At 35.5% G+C, this 10,875-nt stretch overlaps 1 protein-coding gene across 1 annotated transcript; it reads left to right on the forward strand.

Annotated features, from left to right (window-relative positions):
• The first annotated feature begins 2,291 nt into the window (after positions 1 to 2,291).
• otor (otoraplin) lies at positions 2,292 to 10,155 on the forward strand. Its single transcript, XM_062958401.1, has 4 exons — positions 2,292 to 2,487; positions 2,775 to 2,914; positions 4,733 to 4,843; positions 10,044 to 10,155. Exons 1-4 carry the CDS (start codon positions 2,316 to 2,318, stop codon positions 10,065 to 10,067), a joined length of 447 nt encoding a protein of 148 aa, XP_062814471.1. The 5' UTR covers positions 2,292 to 2,315; the 3' UTR covers positions 10,068 to 10,155.
• Positions 10,156 to 10,875: the final 720 nt, after the last annotated feature.

The raw sequence follows: 10,875 nt of genomic DNA on the forward strand, positions 1-10,875 counted from the left end.
CATATGTTGTAATGCAACTCTTGTTGGAGACATCCACATTAATAGAATGCATCTGAAGGAATAAGTTCTTGTCTTCATCCCAGGTCTTTGTGAAGACATGCATATCAGAAAGGCTATACTGTATTTAAAGGGAATATCCATCATGTCATATACCACAGAGCCTTTGTTTTGAGATATTTTGATACAACTCCCGTAGGTTATGCACTACTAGCTGTCCAGAGGCATTTCTCTGATTATTTAAAAATGTGGAGTGGGGTTCCTTCAAGATGTTTTGGACAACAGTTCACTAAATCACATTGCCAGTGTTAGCTGGGGCTTCTGAGTGATAAAAATAGAAAGCATCGGAGAGTCAGTTTTCCCACATCTGATCTAAATTATCACTTCTTCCAATTCCCACTCTTGTTTCTGTTTTCTGGAAAGTCAAGAAATTGAAATTGATTAAAAGTAAGGAAATTGAGATTGAGAAACCCATTTATGCCACTGAGTTATTAATATGAGTTACAAGAGGGAGACCTGAACTTGTGACAGTTGCAGAATACAGTATAATGCTAACACAAGCCACTCATAATATGTTCAATTGATTAGACATTCGTTTAGTAGTTAATAAAACAGTAAAATGAATATGAATTATTTTAATACAGAGAAATCAACTTCTTACAACTGAGTAATTTGTAGATTCAAACAAATTGGAATCCCTTTCAGTCAATTTGTAGATCTGAATATTTTAAAGGGTTAGCAAACAGCAGCTGGCTGAATGTAGTAGCAAGTCCTTATCTCTTACAACCAGCTGTTATGTCCAATCTTGATATAATACTACTATGCTCACAGCAATAGAAAAGAGGTTGATTTAGAAATTAAATGTTTTAAAATTTTCTTTTCTTTTTGGTAAAGCAGGAGTTTAAACAGCTCAGAGGTCTGCCTTATCCACATAATTATAAAATTATAGCACTTATTGTCCTACTGCATAATATTTAGAAATTACTTATTAGATTCTTTTTTTAATAAAGAAGACACATAAGAAAAGAAAATAGCATCTTATCAGATTTCCAAGATGCTCAAGAAAGATACAATTTTAATTTGATGTGATAAGTGTTTTATATTCATGCATAATACACCCCAGAAATTGCACTGAATTATCTTTCATCTAAATCTCTATCCTTGGTGATTGGCACAAGCCAATCGGTAGTTTTTGCCCATACAATATTACTAAATGAAAGGACAAAGATAGGACTATAGGGATGTATTAGGTAACATGATTTTTAATTTAATGCATGCATTATTCACCCATTTATTTTGGGAATTTACTGATAGAGAACGACAAAATGGAAAAGAAAATTTCACTTGTGATTCTACTTGAAGGAAAAACCTTGATTCTGGCCTATTGCGTCAGTTGATAGACAATAGGCATAAATCCATCTCACACCTGTAATCAGAGCAGCTGGCAAACAATACATAAAAAGCAGTTACAAAGTGCACTTGACACAAATAGAGTCCAGGCCAAAAATTCAAAATGTTTGATAAAATTAAGATTAAAAATGAGGCAATACTTGAAGTAGATTGTAAAAACCCGTGGAAACTACATATTTTTTTCAGATTCTTTAGAAAGAAACTTGCAGAGGAGATCAGATGAAAGTGTTGTTACAATACATTATCGCTATAAATCAGTGGTTCTCAACCAGTGGGACCCCAGATGTTTCGACCTTCAACTCCCAGAAATCCTAACAGTTGGTAAATTGGCTGGGATTTCTGTGAGTTGTAGGCCAAAACACCTGGGGACCCACAGGTTGAGAACCACTGCTCTAGATTAAGAGTAAACAGATTTGAGAGAAGCAGGAGATTGTGACATCCTCCACTTCTGTCATTGGAAAACTTCATTTTTGTGTCTGCCACAAACTATGCTGAATTGGTTGAGAGTCGATGAGATATTCATTGAAAAACTATAGCAAAATGTGCTGCAGGATTTCCCACAAAACAAAAGTTTTTTGCAGTTTAATAAACTTTTTCCATGTTATTATGATAGAACCAATTAGGAAATAACATTTACAACTCAGAAACAAAAATTGTGTTACATAGTGCAATCAGTGGGTTGTTAAATTTCTGTTCTTTTTTAAAAATGTGCTCAATGTAGTTTGAATAACATTGCCTCAAACGGTCTGTGGAGCAGGGAGGAAGGCATCGAAGGTCCCGCTGCAGTTCTGCAAAAAGGATGCAATGTTGCCATCATTGCTTCCCATTGGCCAGAGAGGTGGTTCCCTGCAGATGAATGTGAAAGAGTTTCTATAAAAGAGATCCGTTCCTCCACTTCTGTCGTATTTATGACAGGGAGAGCAAGGCACTTGCGAATGAGAGGACGGGAAAAGAAAATGTCACACACTGTTAGTTTGCTGATATTTCTGCTGTCTCTAGGATTTACATTCCAGATCACAAAGGGAATTTTTATGGACAAACTTGCCAGCAAGAAGCTGTGTGCGGACGAGGAGTGTTTGTGTAAGTCTCTCTCACTTCTGTTTGTTCACCTGTGTGCTTTGAATGTGGACTTTGGAGACCTAAAAGTTTAGACTTCTTTACTGCAATTGCCCAATTCCTAAGTTAAGTTGTGGGTCTCTTAACTAAAACCCTGGGTATCTGTTATCTGACCTCAAGAGGCTTGCAGGCATCTGTGCTTTGAAAAAGAACTGTAATTGATGAAGTCAGGCAGTTCTCTTGGTTTGTATGAAGGAGAAAGGTTGTATTTAAAGATTTACAGATTTGCTTCTGTGCTTTTGATCCCGCAGATACAATTTCCTTGGCAAGAGCAGAAGACGACTACAACGCACCAGACTGCCGATTTATTAATATTAAAAAGGGGGAATTGGTCTATGTTTACTCCAAGCTTGTGCCAGAAAGAGGAGCTGGAGAATTTTGGGCTGGAAGTGTAAGAATATAAAGAATATAAACACCAGTATATTTGCCTTTTCTTAGCTATTTACTTTTAACGCACACAACTTAAAGATATGCCAGAATCCTTGAAAGGCGAAGAAGCAGGGGGACATATTTGAGATTCTTCTTTTCACGGAAGGACAGACAGAGCTCAGACATAGCACAAGTCATGACTTTATTTGTAAGGTGCCACTTTTTGGAATGGCATGGACAAACTTTGAAAAATAATGTGACATTGAATTTTAGTGTTACGAATAACGTTTACTCACTACTTCAAAATAATATTTTAAGTGATATTTTGAAGAATTTGGGAACATTTTGGCCTTTTTTGCATTTTGAATGCTTATTAAATGAAAAGTAATGAATTCACAATGCTACTTTTTATTTATGAATAAGTAATAGACATTTTTAAATAACTTTATTCTAAAAGTTGTTAAAGTTACATTAAAAATAAAAAAAGTCAAATGGCAATCCTAAACTTGTATTATAATAGTTCATGTTCTAGGTTCAGGTGTATATCTACTTTTTTTTCTACTATGGATCATTGCATGCTTAAAAACAGTGGAACTAGGAAGCAAAAAGACTGAATCTTAAAAAAGAAAAGAAAAAAGCCTGAAATACTGTAATGCAGCAAGAAAGACCATTTTTCCTTATATCGCATTTCCTTATATTCCTTATATTTTCCTTATATTTCCTTGTACAGTAGAGTCTCACTTATCCAAGACTCGCTTATCCAAGGTTCTGGATTATCCAATACATTTTTGTAGTCAATGTTTTCAATATATCGTGATATTTTGGTGCTAAATTCGTAAATACAGTAATTACAACATAACATTACTGCATATTGAACTACTTTTTAGTCAAATTTGTTGTATAACATGATGTTTTGGTGCTTAATTTGTAAAATCATAACCTAATTTGATGTTTAATAGGCTTTTCCTTAATCCCTCTTTATTATCCAAGATATTCACTTATCCAAGGTTCTGCCGGCCTGTTTAGCTTGGATTAGTGAGACTCTACTGTATTTTGGAGAGGGGACTGCTTTATGCTTAGGGACAACTGGCTCAGGTCTAATATGAATGAAGAAGGGGAATGGTCCATAAACTGGATTGAACTTTATTATTATTATTAAAAGCATTCCTAGGGCCATGAAAACAAGTAGAGATTGTCAATGTTGTCATCTATGCAGGATCAGCATTCACAGCAGCATACAACAGCCGTTTTTGAAAAGAAAATTGCTGCACTGGATGGAAGATTTAAACTTCCCTGATCCATGAGTGTTGATCCTATACTGGATGCAGCCAATGTGTGCTGCTTTGTGTTACACAGAACTTCATTACTATAATTGCATGCACACACATATAACCCCTTTTTCAAAAGATGATTGATAAAAAAACAATGTGTTTTGTTAGTACTTCATAATAATTAAACTAATTTCAAACAATATATAAAAAGACAGCTGCAGTCCTTGCTCCCAAAAGAAAATCAAGCTTGTTTACAATGAATAATAACTATGTTGGGTTGCTGTGAGTTTTCCAGACTGTATGGCCATGTTTCAGAGATAGATAGATAGATAGATAGATAGATAGATAGATAGATAGATAGATAGATAGATAGATATAAAAACCCCACTTGTCTAGTTTTCAACAGATCTTACAACCTCTAAGAATGCCTGTCAGGAGAGAATGCTTCTCGAACATGGCCATACAGCCCAGAAAACTCACAGCAGCCCAGTGATTCTGGCCACGAAAGCCTTCGACAACACAATAATAACTATGTTTAATTCTGGGCTTCTTGGATGTATCTTCTTCAGGTTTACGGCCAGCATTATGAGGATCAGATGGGCACTGTTGGTTATTTCCCCAGGAATTTAGTCACAGAACAGCATGTCTATCAGGAAGCAAACAAGACAGTTGCCACAAAGGTAAAAGAAAATTTTAAAAAATGAACTAGTAGTTACATTAATGTTGCCACACAAATATTTTGGTCTAGCTCATCATTGCAGTGTCATCACCTTTAGCCACAGCAGAGAAAAACATCTTGCATGTTGAGATGTCTATGAATTTAACCAAGTGACAATGTGTGTGTATGTGCCTTCAAGTTACCTGTAGACTTATGAGGACTCCATTGATTCCAAAGGATTTTCTTAAGGAATGCTCAGGTGGCTTCACCAGTTCCTTCCTCTGAATTATAGCCTATTTTTCTTTTTTCCAATAATATTTTTATTAATTTTTATTTGTTAAATCCTCCCAACCACACCACCACATATGTCCTCTATATCTTTAACTATGAGCACAATTTTCTTAGTTTCTGTACAATATTTACATTGGCTTCATCACTTTTTATCTATTCCATATAAACCATCAATTTATCTTTAATTTCTCTTATTTTATCTTCCTGTATATTGTGCTAAAATAAACATGCAAAAATGTCAGATTGAACCTGATCGTAAAGGTAATTATTCCAGTTTCCCATGTTCCATTTTTTATCTTTCCAGCATTACACTATCACTGCCTTCCTGCTAAAATCATGGCTTTAAACAATGTTTGATATTTTACATTAATTATATTGTTTATTTACTTTATTTATTTATTTATTTATTTATTTATTTATTTATTTATATCCCACCCTTCTCACCCCGAAGGGGACTCAGAGCAGCTAATTTGTTGAGTATAGTTGCCTAATACTCCCATTAGCATCAAATCTATATTTACTTGAAGTCACATTTTGAATAGTTTTTCCATTTTCTTCACCATTGTTCCCCCAAAGGGAACATTCCCATCGCACCGTCCTTTATTTAATCCCCAGTGCCAACATATTGGGTTTAGCTCTGTTACCATATATACATATATATATATATATGGTAACAGAGCTAAACCCAATATGTTGGCACTGGGGATTAAATAAAGGACGGTGCGATGGGAATGTTCCCTTTGGGGGAACAATGGTGAAGAAAATGGAAAAACTATTCAAAATGTGACTTCAAGTAAATATATATATATATATATATATATATATATATATATATATATATATGGTAACAGAGCTAAACCCTATATATATATATATATATATATATATATATATATATATATATATATATAATTTCAATATTAATTTCCTTTCCAGTTCTTTGTATTTCTCCATTTTAATTTTCTTGATCCCCTTCATTAATCTCTCTATTGTTCAACTTGTGAGTGGGCCTTCTTTCTATCATTTAGTTTGTATTATTCTTGTCATGTATTCATCATCCTTTATCATCAATTTATATATTGATCCTGGCATTCCTTTCTCTGATTTCTGTATTTTTCTAAATATTTCCTCCATCTTCTTTCTCAAATTTTCACTGTATTTCCCTTGTTTAAACTTATTGCATAAACCTAATAGTTCCCACAGGCATGATAATAGAAAAGGTTGGAAATAGAAATTGGTTAAAATTACTTGAAATATAGCCCATTGCACCCAGTCTTCATTGATGCTTTTCCATCCAAGTACTAACCAAAGACAATGTCGCTTCACTGCAATTGCTGAATAAATGCAGAAGATTCCCTACTGTCTTTGACTTTTTTCCTGTACGTACTGAGAGACAGACAGATGTCTCTGAGTACAAGGTAGACACTGTACTTGCTGTTAGATCTTCTTCCTGTTGCCAGAAGCTCCCTTTTTCCTGACTGGGCTGTATGCCACTTTCTTTACTTTTGCCTTATTGCTTCCTTTGCAGCAGGCATTGCCCACGAAGTAAATTGATCACTTTTCCCACTTTCTGTTTGCGTTCTGAAAATGGGATGGTTCCCTAAACGTACCTAATTCTAACTTAGGTAGGAATTCTCTAACTGGACTTTATTATTCTGCCTGTTTGCCTGGGTGTTAAGTGCTCTGTTTTATTGAAAACATATTTTCTCCTTCCCATACTACTTTCTTTTTGAGTAATTTTTTGGTCATTGCTTTATTTCTGTCAATCTCTTGACTAACACAGGAGAGTTTCTGTTTGATGAGCAGGATTTTTAAAATGCCATAAATAAATGACATGCAGAGAAATGTTCTCGCAGGTAAACAGAAGCCTTGCCATGTTTGAGGGAAGCCAAGATGGGGCCTCACCATTATGCTAGCAACCACATCAATATAACCTTTTGTTAGGTAATAATAATAATAATAATAATAATAATAATAATAATAATAATAATAATAATAATAATTCTTACCTACCTCTCCTTGTGGCTCAAGGCAGATTACAGAATAATTAAAAGACATAAACATTTTTAAAACTCCACATATACACACATTAAAATGTATTTCTATGAAATATACATATTAAAACATATAATATATGTATTAAAATATACAAAACAGAGATTAAACAAAGGACACATCTTTAAAATTCATGTTTAACAACTGTCTGGGTAGGCCTGTTGAAAGTATTATAATGTTTGCATATAATGACCACATTACTTCGGGGCTGTGTTTCTGTTGCAGCTTTATTCTATTTTTCTATGATACTCTGCAAGCTAAGGGTTTTACCTTTGCTAACAAGGCCTGCCAGATGAGATAGGTTTTTAGATGGTTTTAAAATTCCGACAGCTCATTTAGCTGTCGGAGTTCTTCTGGTAGATTGTTCCAGAGTTGTGGGGCAGCCAATGAAAAGGTCCTGTGGGTGATGGGTACCAGTCGGGTCCCATCAGGCATCCCCACCAGAGGAGCTAAGTGTTCGAGGCAGATTGTACAGGAGAAGGCAATCCTTAGGATAACATGGATCCAAAGCATGTAGGTCAAAACCATCACCTTGTACTTTGCCCAGAAACTAATTGGCAGCCAGTGGAGTGATGTTAGGATATATACTCACTCCTAAATGTTCCCGTAACCAATCTGGCTGTTGTATTTTGAACCAACTGAAGTTTCCGAACTTGGTACAAGGGTAGCCCAATATAAAGCACATTGCAGAAGTCCAACTTTGAGGTTACCAGTGTGTACACTACCATCTTCAGGTCCTCCGAATATAGCACAGCTGGCACATCAGCCAAAGCTGATAGTAAGCACTCCTGACCATTGCATCTGCCTGGGCTGACATTTGGAGCCAATCTTGTCATTAGGTCATTCTCTAATGGCCCTGCCCCATTTTATTTTAATTTTTAGCAGATGGCCCTGCTGTGCTCCATCCTTGGAAATACAGAGTGAGGTTTCCCTTCACTTGGCTGGCTGGCAGACCGAGGAGAAAACAAGTTAACTATGGTAGAAGATGTTGCCATGCACTTTTTAGGTCATGTTTGTGCGCCATTTTCATTTTAAATCATTTCTCCCCAACATGAGAATGGAAGCAAGCTCACCCAAGTCTTTTGGCATGGAGGGTTTCCTGAGTTTGCTGTCACTCTTGGCTTTAGGGGGGGGGGGGGTTGCTGATTTTAAACAGTGCACAACTGTCAATTTTTTTTTCTGCAATGAGGTGTATATGTGTGCAGTTATTTTCACCCTGCCCCTCAGCCAAAGTCAGGCTTTTGTTTCAGGTTCCCAGTGGCCTGAGCCTTGTAGTTTCCCTGAGAACAAATCTTTATGCAGTGGTGGTTGGTGCCTTTATGTCACTGGGGTAGGTAACCTGCCTGAGCTTTAAATAAACTGCCCAGGTTGCTGAATCCTGTCTGAAGACTAGGTTCAGTGTCTTGGATAGCTCATTTACAGTACAGACTCCAACTTGGAGTGGATTTACTGTACCATTTATGCCAAAGCCACCAGCTATGACTGCTTTTGCTTATTATGGCAGTATGTTTATTTATACCTCACATTTTCTCTCCACAAAGGAGGCTCAAAGTGTTTTACACTAAAAGCATTTTAATACAATTTAAAATACAAAAATATACAAACATTAAGATATACTTATACATCAATGGTATTGATTATAATTAAGAAATATATTTATTATTTATTATTTATTTCTCACATTTATATCCCACCCTTCTAACCTGAAGGGACTCAGGGCGGCTTACAGTAACGGCAACAATTCGATGCCCATACAAAATCAATATCAAACAATGCATAAAACAGTTAAAAACTATTAAAATACAATATAAATTTCAAAATATAAATTTCAAACATAAAATCATATCCGTTCATCCTCATGCTTTGTCCGTAGTTCAGTCCATGTCATCTTTGCCATTTATTGATTATATTCCTTAACATTGGTTAAAAACATATTCAAAACTAAACCATAATACCCCTTGATTTGATATTTAAAAAATTTTCTTCTGAAAGCCATCTACAAATGCTAGTAGATCTCGGGTAGAATTGTTAGAAAAAAACCCATATATTAAGGTAGCCTGATATCTGCAAATCCCCAGCAATAACCACATTAGGCTGCAGGCAGATGGGCCTTCAAATCAAAGATTGTTGAAGATCCATGATCCCACCGCCCACTCTTTCTCCCCATTATACAGGTTTTTTATATACAGAACATTCAATTGTGTCAGTCCCTGCCACAAAGGCATAACCTAGACCATGGTGGGCCAACTGTCAGCCTCCAGATACTGTTAAACCCCAGCATTCCTTGCTGGCTATGCTGCCTAGTCATGTGAGGGTACTCTTACACAATACCTTTGCATATTATTCTGTTACTTTTTGAAAAGTTGAGTCAGAAATGGCTGTAAGACATTGGCTGTGTTTTGACATTAAGCAGCAGTCTAGCTGTCAATATACCAACACTCACTTCTAACCTCTTCCTTTAGTCTGGGTGCAGGAAGTTCTTGCATAAACTGGGATTTGAAGTTGGCTACTGTGCCATACTATCTGCAGTTCAGCTCCTTAATCTACAACCAAAGCAAAAGTTTCCAAAGTTGTATTTATGACTTTATTGAAGAAAAATGAGGAAGCACATGCAAGTGTGTATGGCTGGGGTGGGAAGGGGAGCTTGTTCATAATAATAATAATATAATAATAAAACTTTATTTATACCCCGCCACCATCTCCCCAACGGGGACTCGGGGCGGCTTACATGGGGCCATGCCCAGAACAATACAATATAAACAGCATATAAAAGAACAACACATAATGGTAAATTTGGTTTAGCGTTGCATCTGAATAACCCTATTTTCCTATGAAAGCAAATGGATTCTAACAACAAATCATTGCTTCTTTTTTAGGCCATTGATTTCTTCTGCGAATAGAAGCTTGTAATGTGCCCCACCAACATAGCTAAAAGCAAAGAAGCCCAGAAGTGTTGTGCAAAAATGAAATAAAAAATTGAACTTCTTGTTCCTTTTCTAGCTTGCCTTTTTAACTATCTTCTTTTTAAAAAACAACAACAGGAAGGCATTTTAAGATGGAATAGTTATATGTGCCTTTATTTACTTTGCTGTATTTGATATTAAGCATTGTTCAAAATTCTGTTGTCTTTCCAATTACTGTATTATTCTTGTTTGAAATATGTAATAAAGTTCCAGATTTTCAGTAGGAACCTAAAAGTTTTCTGCCAGTCAATCTTTACTTTGACCTTCTTTTTTCTCCTCAGATGTATTTAGAGTTGCTAAGTAAGAGGTGAAATGGAAACATATTATTTTATAATGTTTATTCACTGCCTACATAAATCACTTTTCTGTCAAAACTCAAACCATGGCATCATGATTTGGTTTTCTGCAGAATATTCATGACTTTTCATTTTTCATTAGGTAAGATCTTTGAAGCCATGAGCATTACTTTGAAGCAACAGGCATTACATTTTAGTCTACTAGGATTGAGGATAGCAACAGGGTATACTGATTTTCTTACCCAACTGTGTAATGGAAAAATTCATAATTCCTATCCTCTGATTCACATCATACCCTGGATATGGCAATCATACCTTGGATATCCATGCATAAATGTAACATTTACATATCATGCATGTGTAAAACATAATGTGTACAGCGCCAAAGGATAAAAATTAATCAGTTGTTTTATCTATCAGTTGTGCATGTCTATGAATATTGGATTTTA

This window comes from Anolis carolinensis, chromosome 1 (assembly GCF_035594765.1).
Source record: "Anolis carolinensis isolate JA03-04 chromosome 1, rAnoCar3.1.pri, whole genome shotgun sequence".
NCBI lineage: Eukaryota > Metazoa > Chordata > Lepidosauria > Squamata > Dactyloidae > Anolis > Anolis carolinensis.